Source organism: Mustela nivalis, assembly GCF_964662115.1.
Source record: "Mustela nivalis genome assembly, chromosome: 3".
NCBI classification, from domain to species: Eukaryota; Metazoa; Chordata; class Mammalia; order Carnivora; family Mustelidae; genus Mustela; species Mustela nivalis.
Window position 1 is genome coordinate 130414711 of NC_139022.1, and position 17395 is coordinate 130432105.

At 39.6% G+C, this 17395-nt stretch overlaps 1 protein-coding gene and 1 long non-coding RNA gene across 6 annotated transcripts in view; one reads left to right on the forward strand and one right to left on the reverse strand.

Annotated features, from left to right (window-relative positions):
- Positions 1-16370, forward strand: part of ATP10B (ATPase phospholipid transporting 10B (putative)) — a 262323-nt gene extending 245953 nt beyond the window's left edge. For all 4 annotated transcript variants that reach the window (XM_082724635.1, XM_082724638.1, XM_082724636.1 and 1 more), the window contains 4 exons: positions 984-1064; positions 2285-2389; positions 8423-8610; positions 13506-16370. In XM_082724635.1, the coding sequence (XP_082580761.1) occupies positions 984-1064; positions 2285-2389; positions 8423-8610; positions 13506-13968 (837 nt within the window). In that variant the 3' untranslated portion in view covers positions 13969-16370. The remainder of the gene's footprint in view (positions 1-983; positions 1065-2284; positions 2390-8422; positions 8611-13505) is intronic.
- Positions 1-17395, reverse strand: part of LOC309861604 — an 88896-nt gene that overhangs the window by 5775 nt on the left and 65726 nt on the right. The window contains exons 3-5 of one of the 2 annotated variants that reach the window (XR_014310043.1): positions 13057-13206; positions 9716-9804; positions 6713-6824 (exon numbers count right to left, since the gene is read on the reverse strand). This is a non-coding gene — a long non-coding RNA (uncharacterized lncRNA). The remainder of the gene's footprint in view (positions 1-6712; positions 6825-9715; positions 9805-13056; positions 13207-17395) is intronic. The other variant, XR_014310042.1, reaches the window with a different exon arrangement.

Genomic DNA, 17395 nt, shown 5'->3' on the forward strand with positions numbered 1-17395 from the left:
TTCCTACAAGTCAGAAAGGGGTCACACTGACACTCTGAATGGTTTGGAGAAATCAGACCAGAGGCACTCCAGGTGGTCTGATTTGCACAGACACAGCCCAGAGACTGGATGGAAATGACACACAGGGAAACTGACTGCCTTGAAGGAAGCATCCTGGGAAGAGGGGCATTAAATGCATGAGAATACCTCTGGGCCCGGGAGAAAGGTGTTTGAGAGCTAGTAATATTTTGTGGACAGCCAATAAAGAACCAAGCCCAGTCCTAACCCAAAAATGGTAGGAGAGCAGCAGAGCCACCCTAGCACATCAGGCGGGAGAGACACAGTGATGGCACACGTACACTCAGAGCTCCTCTGATTTTTCCCCTCCCGCTGATGTGCTAGATGTATAATGTATTCCTTGGGTATCTAACAGTAAGAGAAGTTAATACAGCAAAAAGAAAGGGAGAACAGCTTCATTTTTCTAGGGAAGGCAGGAGGAAGGAGGCACAAAATGAAAACACTTGTCTCTGAAGCCACTGAGCCCTGTCTGTGGGGAACCTGTGATCCTAGACTAGGATGGAGAGCTCCCTTTCAGAGGTTATGTAGAAATCTTAGAATCTCTAAACTTACCAAGTGTGTATGAACACTAGTGATGTGCTAATGAATAGTAGCTATTAATACCTGAGCACTTCCTGGGGACTAAAGCACAATTGCATTTAGATTTCTCAAAACCCAAGGAGATAGTTAATGTTGTTTTTACCCTTTTGTGGAAGCAGCAGCCATTATCAAAGCAGTTTAGTGACTTTCACAAGGTCATACAGTTAGTGGCACAGCTAGGACTTGAACTAAGGTCTGTCACCCCCAGGTCTATACTCTAATTTTTCCATCCTATTGCCTCTAAGAACACTGTAAATACCATATTGTCTGTCCAGGTAGCACAAGAAAGTTGCTTACAAAGTATGGAGGCTCACTTTGGTGGTAGTTGATGTGTTTTTTCCTGGCAGTGCTACAACCCGATGACTTTCTGGATTTCCATAGTGGATGCATTCTACCAGAGCCTTGTCTGCTTCTTCATTCCTTACCTGGTAAGTTCTATAGTCCCATTCTAACCACACAAATCACAGAGTGGAACTGGTCCTGTTAATATGAAACAATGCAGCACAGAGGCCCCATCTGCAGACTACATCCAATGCAGTATTTGAAAATCAGACTGCTTTACCAAAACATCTCAATTTTTGCTAGCTTTTGAGAAACTGGAAGCTACCATTACACTGGGTCATTTTTCCCTCATGGCAAAAATCCAGAATTGACTCACAGCCCTGGTAGATGGGGTGTGTGCTCTCCAGTTTGCCATAGTCCCTACCACTCCCTTTTGTCTTATACCTAGCCTCCTACACTCCTTTACCATTTCTTACTTGAACACCGAAGGTATTTGAATTTATAATCCTTGATTTATATTTAGATTCATGATTCCAGGGTCAGGGCAGCATGCATTCAGGCAATAAGTTCTGATAATAACAAATGCTACATCATCTGAAGTAAAAGCAAGAGATACCAGCCCCACCTCAGTAAGGTTCCCAGTTTAAAGAGTGGGAATTTAGATAGTCGAGCATAGCTCTATTTCTCCTGGATAGGGTACCAGAAGGTAGGGTAAGTGCATTCTTTTGTAGTTAGTGACAAGATGGGTCAAGGAGACAGTCATTTTGTGCTTCATTTGAATTTCCTATTTGTGCTTCCTATTGAATTTCCTTTCCTTCTCTGGGACTCTGCCTGCCTTTCTTGGTTATTTTTTGCCCCTACTCTGTGCTCAACACACCTACCTTCTGGGCCTATTTGAACTTTTCATCCTGAAGTTCTCACCTTTGCCTGGCCTGCCTTTCCTCTCTTTTCAAGAGATAAACTTCTCTTATTATGGTCTCAACTGATTATCTTCTCTTCTGTACCCCCAGGGTATTCTGTATACCTTGTACCATTATATCATTTATCCCCTTAATTGTACCACATTTTCCCTGCCTAGTAGACTATAACCTCCTTGAAGGTAGACACAGAAGTATCTTAAGCATTTGTCATTGTGCCTGCTGGTTCAGTCATTCCACAATGTTCTGGAATAACCATCGTGGATTCTGCCACAAATGTGTTTCCAAAGAATTTAGCCATATTAACTCACTCCTCATCTTGTCTGTTCCTTGGGTCAGTTCCCCACAGAAGGCAGCTGCATATCTTCTCTTCATTCCTTCCCCTCCCACAACACCCACCTTGAATCCCAGGGCACATCTAACAGTGCTTGCTTTTTCCTTCTCTGCAGACCTACAAGGATTCTGATATTGATGTCTTTACTTTTGGGACACCCATCAATACCATCTCCCTCACCACAATTCTCTTGCACCAGGCAATGGAAATGAAGACTTGGGTAAGCACCTCAAGTGCTTATATTTGAGTTGTTTTACTCTGTATCATTGATCCACTCAAGAAGTCAAGCAGAGAAAGAATGATCATACAGTTTCTCTCCTATGTGGAACATAAGGGCCTTAGGGGAAGGGAGAGAAAACTGAATGGGAATAAATCAGACAGGGAGACAAACCTGGACTCTGGGAGACAAACTGGGGGTTACAGAAGGGAGCAGGAGGGAGGTAACTGGGTGATAGGTATTAAGGAGAGCACGTGCGGTGATGAGCACTGGGTGTTATACACAACTGATGAACTGTTGAACACTACATCAAAAACTACTGATGTACTATATGCTGGCTAATTGAACATAATAATAAAAAAGCAACTCCTGAACTCCTACCTGTGTCCCACTTGTAGAGGGATGAGCTAGGTATAAAAGATAAAGTGCCTAGCCTCAACTTGCTTATCATCTATCCAGGATTATGAAAATTGGGCCTATAAAACTATGAGACAATTCATTGCAAAAATTAGGTATTTGGCATTAAAAGCTTTTAGGGTATTTTGGAGATGAGGACAACAGTAGCGTAACTGGACTTAAAGCTGTGTTAGGGAAGCACATGCTCTCCATTTAATTTCAGGGTAAAAGATTAGAAGGCTACCTTCATGTGAGCACACCTCAAGCATGTCCAAATATCACATCTCAGTATCTAAAAAGGTAATGCCAGATTTTTCATTAAATTCTTATAGCCAGTGATAATTACAAAAACAAAGAGCTTAAAATCATATAGCAGATGCCTATTTATATGATTTTTAATGTATCATCTTATCTAACATCCCAGAGCACTCTGTACGTTTTGGGGGCTAGTGGTTAATCTTATACAGTGCTGTAATTATTCCTCAACAAGTTTAAGGTACACAGGATAATCACTTGATATACATTTATTGTAAAGTAATGGATGTTAATTAAATTAGATCCACCTGTACGACGTGAGAGCTAGTAGGAGCCACCCAAGGAAACTTCCAGATCACAGACACCCTGTGTTCCAATTCGTGCCAAAGACAAACAGAACAAAGTGATAAAACCAAAAAGTTATAGTCAATCTTAAGCACAGGATAAATTTCTTCAAGAAGCACCAGCAACAGAAGAGGCTGAAAAACAGTGAGGCAGAGGAGCGAGAGGTACTGGCCTGGCTCAAATTGAAGGCTTTCCAGAATCTAGGACAAGAAATTGAATGTGGCAGTGGGGAGTCTGGTTCTTATGGGGTAAGGAAGATTGGAGCCCTGTTCACTGCTAGGTTCAAGGTCTTGGCTAGAGTAGCCCACTCAAGAAAGCAAGCTAAAGAAAAGTTGACAAGGACATGCTATTTGGAATTCCAGTTTTATCAGAAGCCATGAGGAAGAGAGGTAAGGGTCAAAGACGATTTTAATACTGGGAACTGAACCAAGCTGAGGAAACATAAAACTCTTCAAAATGAGCAATTTTGTCACTGAAATTAAGGATGCATTTTGTGGGATCCACTCTAGATCAGACTCTGACATATATATAGTAAACTACCAGATTGAAGATATGATTGGGAAATCATCTGGAATGCCACCAAATACAATAAAGTAATTCAAAGGAATAATGGCTAGAATAAATGGCTCCAGCATCCGCATAAGAGAGGTCATAGAAGAAGAAAAAAATGGTAGAGAAGCAGTATCTGAAGAGATAATAACAGAAAATTAAAATAAATCTGAACATATCACTTGGATATATCACAGTGAAACTGTATAGCATACAAGAGACAATCTTAAAGTCAACCAGAGGCTATGGACAGCTTACTTGAAAAGGAATAGTTGTTAAACTGACAAACAATAGAAGCTAGAAAACAATGGAATAATTATCTTCAAAGACCCGAGGGGAAATAACAAACAGACACATCACTTAGAACCAGGACAAAATCAATGACATTTTCAGATAAACAGACATTGTAAGGTTGCTACTCCCAGACCCTCAGCAAAAGAAGAAACATACTTCTGTAAGAACATAAAAGCCAAACTGTAAGAAATAACAACAAGGTAAGAAAGGATTGTTCAATAGGCAATTTATGCTAAAATCTTCATTAATAAGAGAATATGTATTTATCTGCATCATTAATAAGAAATATATATTTAACTATCAATTTTTCCATAAATGTCCATATTTATTTAGAGTGTCTCAAAACTTAAGGTCTCTTAATACTTGAAAATGTATCTTTAAAACTTAAGATTTATCCATAAATAAATAGAAAGAAATAAGAGGGAAATAGGAAACTATCAATTCTGTATGGTGTAGGAAAGATAAAAAGTTAAGAGCAGAGAAAAATGATAGCCCCCCCCCAAAAAAAACCACAAAATAAGATGTTCAGAATAAATCCAAATCTATCATTTACTATTACTCATAATAAATGTTAATGGATTTAATTCACCTATTAAAAGCAAAAATTATCAAACTGGATATTTTTGTCCAGCAGACATAAGGACAAATAGACAAATTCACAATTGTAGTGTGAGGTTTATATACAACCCTATCAGAAACAGATCAAATAGAAAGAATATAAAAGCCTGAAATTATCACATTTGATCTAATGTAGTTGATAAACATGCATCTTTTCAAAAACACACAGACCATGTACCAAAAACTGAAGGACCAAATTCTAAATTCTTACAGGAATTTGAAAGAATCATAATCATCTTTTCTGACAATGCATTTACATTAAAAACAAACAATAAAAAGATAGTCAAACAAACCTAACATGCCTGGAAGTTTCAAAATGTACTTCTAAATAACCCATGAGGTCAAGAGTAAATCATGATGGAAACTATTGCTGAATGACTATAAAAATACCATATATGCAGAGAGAGTCAATTATCATATGGTTTCACTTATTTGTGGAGCATAACAAATATCATGGAGGACAAGGGGTGTTAGAGAGGAGAAGGGAATTGGGGTAAATTGGAAGGGGAGGTGAATCATGAGAGACTATGGACTCTGAAAACCAATCTGAGTGGTTTGAAGTGGCCGGGGGGTGGGAGGTTGGGGTACCAGGTGGTGGGTATTATAGAGGGCACGGATTGCATGGAGCACTGGGTGTGGTGAAAAAATAATGAATACTGTTTTTCTGAAAATAAATAAATTGAAAAAAATTTTTTTAAAAATACCATATATGCAAACTTGTGGGATGAAGCTAATACTTTTATTATTAAAAAACAAAAAGATAAAAAACAAGAATTCAATTCAAGGAACTTAAGAGAAAGGATCAATAAAACCAAAACAGAGTTCTTCCAAACCCTAATAACAACTAATCTCTGTTACTCAGCCTTTAAAAAAGAATGAAATCCTGCCATTTGCAGCAACAGGGAAAGGATCTAGGGAGTATATGCTAAGCGAAGTCAGTCAGTCAGAAAAAGACAAATACCACACTTGTGCAGAATTTAAGAAACAAAACGAACAAGCAAAAGAAAAGGCAAACAAAGAAACAGACTCCTAACTATAGGGAACAAATTGATGGTTACCAGAGGGGAAGTGGTTGAGGGATGGGTTAAATAGCTGATGGGAATTAAGGAGAGCACTTGTGATGGGCACTGGGGGTTGTCTGGACTTGTTGCATCACTGTATCACACACCTGAAACTAATATTGTACTGTATGCTAACTGAAATTTTAACTAAAAAAACTAATCTCTGGCAAACCTGATCCAAGAGAAGACACCAAACACCACAAAAATATGAGAATGACTGGTAATTATAGATAAAATTTTTAGGTATGTTTTGAAAACTTAAAACAAGTTGGTAATTTCTTTACATGTAAAATTTACCAGAACATAACCAAGGTCATTTAGCAAACCTGATTAAATCAGTCACCATTAAAGAAATTGGCTAAAATAATCCTGATACCAAAATAGGCACAGAAAGTTCAAGGAGAGAAAATTATAGACCCATCTGACTAAATGAACAGAGATATAAAAATTCTAAATAAATTATTGACAAATTAACTCAGAAGTATGTGAAAGCTGAGAAAACCCAACCAAGGAACTTTCATATCCTGGTAGTAGACCACAAACTATAAGCTGATGCCACCACTCTAGAGAGCAGTTTGAAAATAGCTGGAGGTTGGGGCACCTGGGTGGCTCAGTGGGTTAAAGCATCTGCCTTCAGCTCAGGTCATGATCTGGGGGGGGGGGGGGGGGGGGGATGGAGCCTTGTTTCAAGCTCTCTACTCTGCTGGAAGCCTGCTTCCTCCTCTCTCTGCCTCCTTGCGATCTCTGTCAAATAAATAAATAAAATCTTTAAAAAAAAAAAAATAGCTAGAGGAGCTTAAGTACTCACCTGCTAGGATACAATTCTACTTTTAAGTATGATGCACCCTAGAAATACTCTTACATGTGTATAATGTGTATATACAGAGATGTCTTCAAGAATGCTTATTATAGTATTGTTCCTAATAGCAGGAGGAAAAAAAAAAAGGAAAAAGCCTAAATGTTCATCAATGGGATAATAAATTGTGGCATATTCATATAATATATGAATATATATGAATAAATAACCAAAACCAGATCCATCAACAAAGATGGCATTCCAAAGCATTAGGTCTAGTGAAAAAAGTTAAAGACGCATTCATAAACATGTATGTATAAAATATGCGTAAGAATGGTGAACCACTGAATTTACATTCAAAACTGAAGAGAGAACATTTGCAAGGGAATCCTGGATACTTTAATTGTATATGTTAAATTTCTTTAATGAAAACTGGAGGAAATATGACATAGTTAAAATTGATAAAGCTGGATGTTGGGTATATGAGGTATACTATCTGTTTGCTTGAAATATTTTACAATTTAATTACATTTAAATAAAAGAAAACTAGCTCAAGACATTTTCCAAGAGGAATTCTACTATCTACCACCCTCTTAACCACCAGATTTTTTTTAGCCCTTCAAAAGGCCCTGAAAAGTACAATCAGGCCTTGACTGTGTATCACATGGGTGATGAACTAAAGATTCTGTACCTTGATTCCTCAGCCCACCTTCTCAGAGCACTGCATGCATCTGCTTTCAAAGACGGGACCTTTTCCTTTCACTCCCCATTCAGCAGTATTAACCCGCCCAAAGTATTTCTAGACCAGCTAAACCAGTAGTTACTTGTAATTTCTGGTGCTCTTGGAAAAGGAGTCGGTTACTAAAAATCATTATGAGAACGTGTATTTCCCTTTTGAAAGTACTCGAAGCCAGACACTCTCTTTCTTGGGTAGAAATTTAACATGAATTTTAGTAACTGTCAGTTTTCACTGACATGACATTCAACTACAATAATGACTTGTCTGCTTTAAAAGAGGATAGAATTAAAATATGCAGTAGCAATAAGATTTAAGTCAGGAGGGAGGTAAACAGAGTTAGAGTGCTCTAAAGCCCTTGTATGATTCAGGAGTAGGGAAAAGTAGTTACATACTTTAGACTATGGTAAGTTAAGATTGCTTATTATCATTTATTGAGTAATCAGTGAAAGAACAGAAATGGAGTACACAGCTTTCAAACCAGTAAAGGGAGAAAATGAAATTGTACAAAATAATCAAGTTTAAAAGAAGATAAGAATGGGTAAAAGAACACAAAAATAGGACAAAATAAGATCGGACAACAGGACACACCATTGCTTTGAACATGAATAAACTGTCAGCCACATGTGGAAAAAATGGATTTCTCACACCAAACAGGATTTTATTTATCTAACATTTGAAAAGCAGAGTATATAGGCAGTGAAACTACAAAGAATGGCTTGTAAGTATCACCAAATTCAAGGGTGAGACAGAATCTTTAGGGGTTCTTTAAGTATGTTCAAATTCTGGGTGATAGAAGTATTGGTGGTATTTGGTGGTATTTGCTTCTAATGCTCCATTAAACTGCATGGGTTTTTTTTAATTTTTTATGTGTGTGTTGCATTCCCCCTCAAAAAAAGTTTAAAACAAAGTTTGTGCCATGATTTCACTGCCCCCTGATCTAAGCTATAGTTTCAACAGTGTTTACTTTTCCTTTCCTTCCACAGACCATTATCCACGGGCTTGTTCTCATAGGCAGCTTCCTGATGTATTTTGTGGTATCCCTCATTTACAATGCCACCTGCGTCATCTGCAACAGTCCCACCAATCCCTACTGGGTGATGGAAGGCCAGCTCTCAGACCCCACTTTCTACCTCGTCTGTTTCCTCACACCGGTCATGGCTCTTCTCCCAAGGTTTGAGCACATTGATTGTTTTCTTCCTAGAACCACAAATGTTCCCCCTCCGTAATAAGCTATTTTCCTAAGCCAAGAGTCAGGAGTTTGACTCCTGCTGGGAACCTTGAGACTGTTGTTTCAAAAACGGGATATTAGATCAAAGAGAATAATGACTTAGAAGGCAAATAAGAGGGACTGTGATCCCAGGTCAGCCACAGAGTAGCAAAGTCACCAACTGGCATGGCCTCAGTTGTGACACCTATAAAATGATAATTCCTGCCCTACTGCCTTACAAATTTTGTTGTGTATAAGGGATCGTTTGGAAAAGTTCCATGGTCCTTTACTAGCCCAGGAGTCTCATAACTCTAATAACTATAGGGACAGGCACACAACTGCAGCAAACCAGGTATAGTACAGACATGGGGAGAAAGACCTTCTCAGCTTCTCCCTATCATTGTCACCACAAAAGATCAAGTCTCAGCATTCCAGAGCTTTAGACTTCTTTCAAAAATTCAAATTTTGCATGAAATAGTCCACTTTTTAACATAATTCAAATTTATTACATATAAAAAATATGTATTAGCCAATAAAGCATTCCAGCCCAAAGACTATTTCTAACATTTCTGGCCTAAACCTGCATTTTACTTTTCCAGAAGAATAGCAACAACAATGCCTTGCATTTCCTTGAAGCTCATTCTTGCTACACACTATCTAGCACTTTGTTTTGCTTTTGCCATCAACTAGATGTTAGGCAGAGCTATAGTTCTAGGGCCACTTGCTCATGGGACAGCTAAGTCCCAGGAAGGACCCTAATGTTTCTATAAGTCCACCAAAAACCACAGTGGGAACGAACTGGATTTTCCCAATTTTGTGGCCAGTGTTCTGTTCCGCAGCCCATACTCGAGTTAGAACAGTCAGTGAACTTGAACATGTACATGTGTGCAGGACTTAGCCCCTCTCCATCCTTAAGATCTCACCACTCTGAGCACTGAAATTCAGCCACCTTATCATCATAAACTGTAGTAAACAGACTATCTCAACATTGTGCAGAACTTTCTCTAATCCAAAATTAGAGAGCCGTAGCCAGTCATACTTCCTTTAATAAATGTGGCAGCTTGCTTACCTAGGTTGGTCTCCATTTCTTTGTCCTAAGCCAGTTCAGAACCTTGATTTCTGATGTGCCTCTGATGCAAGGTTGAAGGCTGAAGATACCTAGATAGAAACACAAATATCAGTTGTATTCTGAATACACTCTGTGTGCATGACCTCCCTGCTTGGCCCCTGCTGGTCTCTACAGCCTCATTCCTCCCTCAATTCCCTACTTCAAACTTTGGGCTTCACACTACCAAGCTTCTTTTACTTCTCTGAAGGCCCAGGTCTCCTCACCTTCTTGCTCTTATTCAGGCTGTTCCTTCTATTTGGAATGTACTTTCTATTACCAAACTTCCTCATCTTTTGACATTTCAGACGTGACCCATTCCAACCCTTCCATGATTTCACCTACCTTCAAGTGGAAATACATTCCGCTCTCTTACATGTTCGCCTCACCTGGGTGTGTCTCTGTCACTGCCTGTAGCCATTTGTTATAAATTGTCTATCTCTGTGTGACCATTAATTTCTGGACAGAAGGTATACTCCTTATCCTTATATTACCAATACTTAGCACAGTTCCTGTCACATAGGCTTCATTCTGAGACAAATGAGCAATCCAGGTTAGAAAAGAAAGGGGAATAAAAAAGGACCCTTTTTCTTAAGAAACCTGCAATCCAACAGACAATTCCAGTAGAACTGTGACCATAATACAGGGAAGTGACAAGTTTTGAAAAAGGGCCTGGAGTGAAGAACAGGAAGCAATTAAAAACAAGTACAAGCCTCAGAGGATGCATTGCCCACCCCACCCCACCCCTTCTTCGGCCCAGCCCCTTGGGAAAGACCATTAAGAATGTAAGCTCATGGAAAGGGGCATCAAAATGTGGGTTAAGTACTTTTGTTCACACTTTTGGGTTAAACACAAGTATGATCACCACTAGCCAAGGACTGAGCCCCCCTGTTCCATATCATATTTAGGGTATGGAAAGAAAGTCATCAGCCTATATTCTTTGTCTTACCCTTGGGTGGGAAACACCTAGAGCCAAAACCAGTCAGGTTGCTGAGGATATTTGACAAGTATCAAGACTGTTGACAACTGTTTTTGAAAAGACAAGCCTTCAGCATTAGAGCTTGTTACAACAGATAAGGGACAAGTTAGGAAAAAGTTAACAAATATTTGCTTGCTAATTAACATAGCGCACAAGTTAAATCTCTGTTCTTTTTCATCATTTACTAAGAAAAGCAGATATTTCCTCTGATAAAGATTATTTTAATAGTTCCAAGGACTATAGACTCATAATCTTGGAAAAATAAATGTTTTGTATAGAAATCTACGTGAAAGAATGCCACAGAAAACTACTCATTCACTTAAAGTTTTAAGCTACATTTATCATAATGGTGATTGATTTCACACACCAAGCTTGTGATAATTGGGCCACTAGCTGTGACCTCACTTACCTTGGTCTAATTAATTCAAGCAATATAAAAGAAGTGTACAGATTCTCTTAAACTAGGAACATGTAAATTATTTTACAGATAAAACAAAGAAACTACTGCACTAAGTTTACAACACAAAGCAGTGTCTTAATTAGCTATAAGGGAGGATAACTATCCTTGAACACTCTTTCCTTGGCTTCAGTAACACGACACTCTGTTGGTTTTTCTCCAACTTCTTTGCTTCCTTTGCTGGTTCGTGTTCTTGACATAGTGGATGTCTAGCCTTGGTCATAGGTTCTTCTGTCTTCTAACTTTATATTGTCTCCATAGACATAGCAACCACTATTGTGAAGTTAAGTATCATTTTTAATAGATGAATCTCCAGTATAAATTCCTAGTATAAATTCCTATTCCAGTATAAATTCCTCTCTTCTGAATTCCAGATGTATCTTTCTAGCTACCTATCATCACCACCATGAGGCACGTTTACTCTGAGGAAACAGACATCTGTAATTTAATTCATGATCCATCCTCTATCAACAGCACCACCATCAAAGAAATAGGTCTCTTCCAGAGTTCTCTCCATCAAATGCTACCCACTTAGGACCAGGACAGAACAAACTCCTGGGAGTTATCCTTAATACCACCTATCACCTCATATCTGACTTGTCAGAAGAACAGATGGGTTTAGCCCCTAGAATTTATCAAATCCATCTACTACTTCCATTTCTAATCTTTTTACCCCAAATTACTTCAGCAGTCTCCTAATGGGTTTGCTCTAATCCATTATCATTGTGTCAAAGTATAATCTTGTCATCTGTTTATGTCCCACCCCCCACCCAAGAGCATCTCAAGGCCCTCACAATAAAGCACAAAAACCCAAGATATGGCTACAGTCCCTTCCTGCTCTGGCCCTACCAAACCCTCTGTCTCATATTCCCCAACTCTTATCCTCACTTTCCATACTGCAGCCATTGTATGCAGGATTTTGTTCTCATCCCCTCTTTGCCTGACTACCTCCTACACGTCTCTCAGTCCTCAGCTTAAATGTTTTCTTCTCAAGGAAGGGCTCTCACACCAGATCAGGTGTTTGACACTTTTCATTCTCTCTCCATTTATAAAAGTCTATTTATGTGCTACATAAAAGCAAGAACTTTGTCTTGTTCACAGTTTGATCCCTTTGGGCCTGGCTTATTGTAGGGCCTTTACAGGTATTTGTTAAATAAATGGATGGAGAAAAGAAAGTGATAACTTGAGGGAAAGGCTTAAATTTCCAAGAAATTGAATCTTTCAATTTCTGAAACATATACATGGCCACCTGTACTGCCTCACTGGGTGAGATGGAAAGAAAAAGGGAAATTTTATCTTATTCCATTGGACCTACTGTTGTCTTCAGAAACCCTTGCCCACTGTGAGGTCACCCTAAAGCTTTTAGACAATAGTGGAAGGATGGAGCCTTTCTATAAGGCTTTAGAAATAAAACTTTTTAAAGAATTATTTTTGGAAAAGACCATGAGTGTTCTCCTGACCAGTTGAATTACATTTTAGGTTAAGAAATTGACACCAAAAGAGGGAGCATGAATTGCCCAGTATCATGATGTGATTCTTTGTCCATACACCATATAGTTTTACTCACCACCCCACTCCTTTCTTCCCTAAACTTGGACTAGAGAAAAGATTCAAACACAGAGACTCCCAGAGTCCACCTTTAACTTGGCAGAAACAAAGGAACACTTGAGTTAACCATCAGGGAGGTCATTAGGTCCTCAGTTAGGTCAATTAGGACCTCACTTAGGTCCTCAGTTTTTTCATCTAGAAAATAGTGATAATACAGTGATGCTGTCAAGTCAGTCCATAGATTCAGGGAAAATATGTATTTAGAAACTACTTAAAAATTAGTTCCACAAAGGGTTGATATTACAAAGCAAATACATTTACCTGAATTAGAATATCCCAGAAATAGAATGGACCACCTTCACATGGTAATTAAAAGCCTTGGGATCCAGAGTGCTCGGTTCTGATCACAGCTCTGTCATTGTGTGGCTCTGGACAAATCACTTAATCCCTTGGTGCCTCAGTTTTACTCATCTGTACACAGGGGAAACAAAAGTACACACTGCACAAGATTGTTGGAAGAATGAAATGAGTTAATATCTAAAACACTTAGGATAGCTCAGACACACAATAAATGTTAGCTATTATATTTTGTTGTTGTTGAATACCCCATTACCAGAGGTACCCAGGCCTAGATTTGATAGCCAACAGTCAGGACTGTAACAAAGAGGATCTTGCCCTGTGTGGGGAATTGGATTCTAAGGCCCTTTCCAATGCTGAAATTCAAAAAGTCCACAAAAAAAAAGTACTTTTATTCTGTTGTCTCCCACCAGGTACTTTTTCCTATCTCTACAAGGGACTTACGGGAAGTCCCTGATCTTAAAAGCTCAGAAAATCGACAAACTCCCCACAGACAAAAGAGACCTAGAAATACAGAGCTGGAGGAGCAGACGGAGGCCTGTCCCTATTCCTGGAGAGGCTCAGCGCACCCACCATCCAGTGCCACCTGTCCCAGAACAAGACTTCAGAGCCAGTAGCCCAAAGAGCTCTAGCCCTCCCAAGCGGAAGTGCAAGGAGGATTGGGTGCTACATGGAGAGAAATGCAGCAGAGACCATCTGAAGGATCACCCATGCCCAGGGGACTCCTCAGCTAAACCCTCATGCAGGGAATACCCTCTTCTGGGGCCTAGCAGAACAATGGCTTCAGGAGCCTACTCAAGCGGTGGACAGATTGATGAGGACAGGCCCTTAAGCAGGGGCAGTCATCGCCGATCCCAGAGTTCAATGACCATATGAATGGCCTGCAGAAATCTGTACAAACCCAGAGGAAGCCACCCAGTTGATGGCCTAATTAACCCATGAATCTTCCTCTTCATGGAGGAACCAGGCTTGACTTCCTTGGAGAAAATGCTGGCCCCAAGGGCTTTGACAAAGGACTGGAAACCAGTCAACCTCTAGCTTTCTCTGGCTGCCAGGCAGCACATCACGCCATCGAAATTTTTATAAGAACACTATGTTTTTAATATATTGAGTTGTTAAATATTTTAGCCCAGAAACATTGCTGTGACCTTCTAGGTAAGTAGAGCCAATGGCCAACACAACAGGGCCATAATTTTCCAAGATTCCAAGAGATCTAGCTACCCAGGCATTCTCTTAGGATATGGAAGTTTCTGAGCTTGCCAAACCATCACCTCATCTTATTATGCCAAAAGTTAAAGTTTCAGAAGAGACCCATATACAAAGGTACTTCATCTTGAGTGTATTGCAGTGGTAATTATGTCAAGCTTAACAACACTTTCATAGAGAATTGGGCTGCTTTCTGTCTCTAAGCCAAAGAAAACATCTAAAGATTAAAACTAGGTTTGAACTGAGTGTCACAGACACTTCTGAGAGTTGTAGGTCCATAGCTATTGTAAGAGGCAACAACATAAGCATGCAAAAGTGAATGGGTGCACTATAGACCCCAAGCTTTTGCTAAAGGACCATATGTCCACAGTCAGTACCAAGAGAATAGGAGCAGTACTATTTAAGCTATTTATTTATTTTTGAATGGAAGTACTCATCCTTATTCAGATCTAAGACTGGTAGACTTTCATACCTCTGGACCCAGAATAAACCTGTATGATAGAGAAACTCTAAGCCCAAACAAGGACACCTCAAAGGACAGGTCCAGTATTAAACTCTATCATTAAGCTTATCCCAGATTCTTACCAGCTGGAAGACACTGGCCCATGCTTCATTTATATTAGGGAGAGTCAGAGGAAGTCTCATTTCAGAGGTTAAGAGATTATGGAAACTTCTTATTCCTAGAGGTTACAAATGCCAAAATGTACAAGTGCTCAAAACAATGCTGAAATGAAAGAATGCATGATAGAATTCCAAGAGGCTATCAGGAGAATTCAGGGCTATTATGGACAAGGACAGTGTATCCCTAGTCTTTAGGATAAGTCAGACAAGGCTACTGAACCCTCTCCTCCTTAAAGTAGTACCTGTATATTAAGCAAAAACCCCTGTATATTAGTGATGGATGCAACAGGGGTGACGAGTCTTTGAGCCAAAGAGTCATAGCCACCACAAGTTGACTTATCACTTGAGTAACTTCTCAGCAAAGATGCACAAAAATATCTCAACAATCAAATTGGACAGAATGAGCTCATCCTCGGAACTTCCTGTGGACAAGCCTGAACTGGAGGGATGGTTTAAAGCATTGTGTCCCTGGAACCAATACACTGGATCTCTTTTACGGACTGTGCCATATAATGATGCCAATAATGGTCAACAGGAGAATCCTATATGCTGATTGCTAGAGAAGGAGCAGGTGAACACAGCAGGCAAAGCAGTAATGATAGGAATTGTTCCAAATGAGAGGATTGAGCCAAAACTTGGATCTTGGGGTCCCTGTTTTCCCCATTTGATTCCTGCCCACTCCCGCAAACCAGATTGAGAGCAGTAGGCTGTTTTAGAGAAGAACAGAGTAGTGGGAAGAACACTGGCCTCAGGAGATCTGGGTTTGAGTCTTTGCTTCTGTACTCTCTAGGAGCCAAGAGCCAGGAGCCTTGAAGCAAGATGCCACACCTGCAAATTAGGTTAAAACTGCCTTACCTTCCAGGTTTGGCATAAGGATCAAGTCAAAAATACGCAGGAAACATGTAAACATTTTGAAAGTTGTAACACCCTCAATAGTAACACAGGGATTTCATTTCAGAGCTAAGGGGAAACAAGGTAATAGGAAACTTGTGAAAATGACCACTAAACCTATATGTCAAACCATACCCAACATTGTGATGTTGTGTTCTTTCTTGCATGATCAAACCATCCCAGATTGCCTGGGATTTTCCAAGTTTTAGCACTGAAGGGCCCTCATCCTAGGAAACTCCTCAATCCTGGGACACCTGAGACAACTAGTCACCTACTCTTGCCCCTCTTTGAAACCAAACTAGCTGTGACCATCCAACATGCCATCTTAAGGGAAAAGGTTATAACAACTTTTCCTATAACATTATGCTAATGATTGTACTTAGTATACTTTTATACTTTTATGACCTTTTACTGATTGACTGGAAATGTGTTATCCTTTATGAGAAAAAAAATAAACATTGTTTTCCATAATTGCCTGCATTTCTGAGTACCCTCTCATCCATCCGTCCATCCTTCTTGCATTCATTCATTTATTTAGTAGTCTGTCCATCCATTTATCTCTCCAATAAACTTCTGTTAAGCTCCTAGTAGGTGCCTGGTCATGTGCTGTGTGCTGTGAGAAATTCAGTTCCTATCTTAAAAGAAGCTCATACCTTGTCAGACAGAGTATCAGGAACATGTTTGATCTAACAAGAGAGTGTGACACAAACCAAAATGGCTATAAGAATTAGAAGCAGAAGCACACAGAGTCTCCTCTCTCTGAAACTCTAGCCTGGCTACCCTCCTCTTGATGGAAGCTTGACACCAACCTCCAACCCAGATTGATTCAGGTGCCTCCTTACACTCCTTTGGAAAAGATCAAGTGGGTGCCTGCTGTACACAGCACTGTGTTAGGCAGCAAGGATAAAATAGGAGAAAAAAATGGGCCCATCTCCTGCCCTCAGGGGATTTACAACTTAGAAGGGAAGACAACCTAGAAGGGAAGCTAGTAATTAAGGAAATAGATAAATGAGACCGTTGAACTCTATGAAAAGAAAGAAGAATGAAAAAGAAGGGAAGGGTGTTCCCAGAAAAGGCTTTAACCATGATAATACGGCAGGGAAGGGCTATTCCAGATGGAGAGAATTAACTACCAAAGTCCTGAAAAGGGGGTGCCTGGGTGGATCAGTGGGTTAAGGCTCTGCCTTTGGCTCAGGTCATGATTCCAGGGTCCTGGGATCGAGTCCGGTATCAGGCTCTCTGCTCGGCAGGGAGCCTTCTTCCTCCTCTCTCTGTCTGCCTCTCTGTCACTTGTGATCTCTGTCAAATAAATAAATAAAATCTTTAAAAAAAAAAAAAAAAAAAGCCCTGAAAAGAAAGAGTTTGGTATACAGAAGAAGAAAAGAAAAGAAAGGTCAGAATGACTATAACCTAAATAAGAAAGAGTAAATGCCCCTACGGTAATGTTAAGAGTAACAACCACACTAGCTCACTGTGTGTTTGACACTAGACTAATGTACATCATCATGGAAACCTCACAGCAACCCTCCAAGGTAGGTAATATTATGCTCCATTATTTCAGTTAGCTTCTGCAACATACCAAACC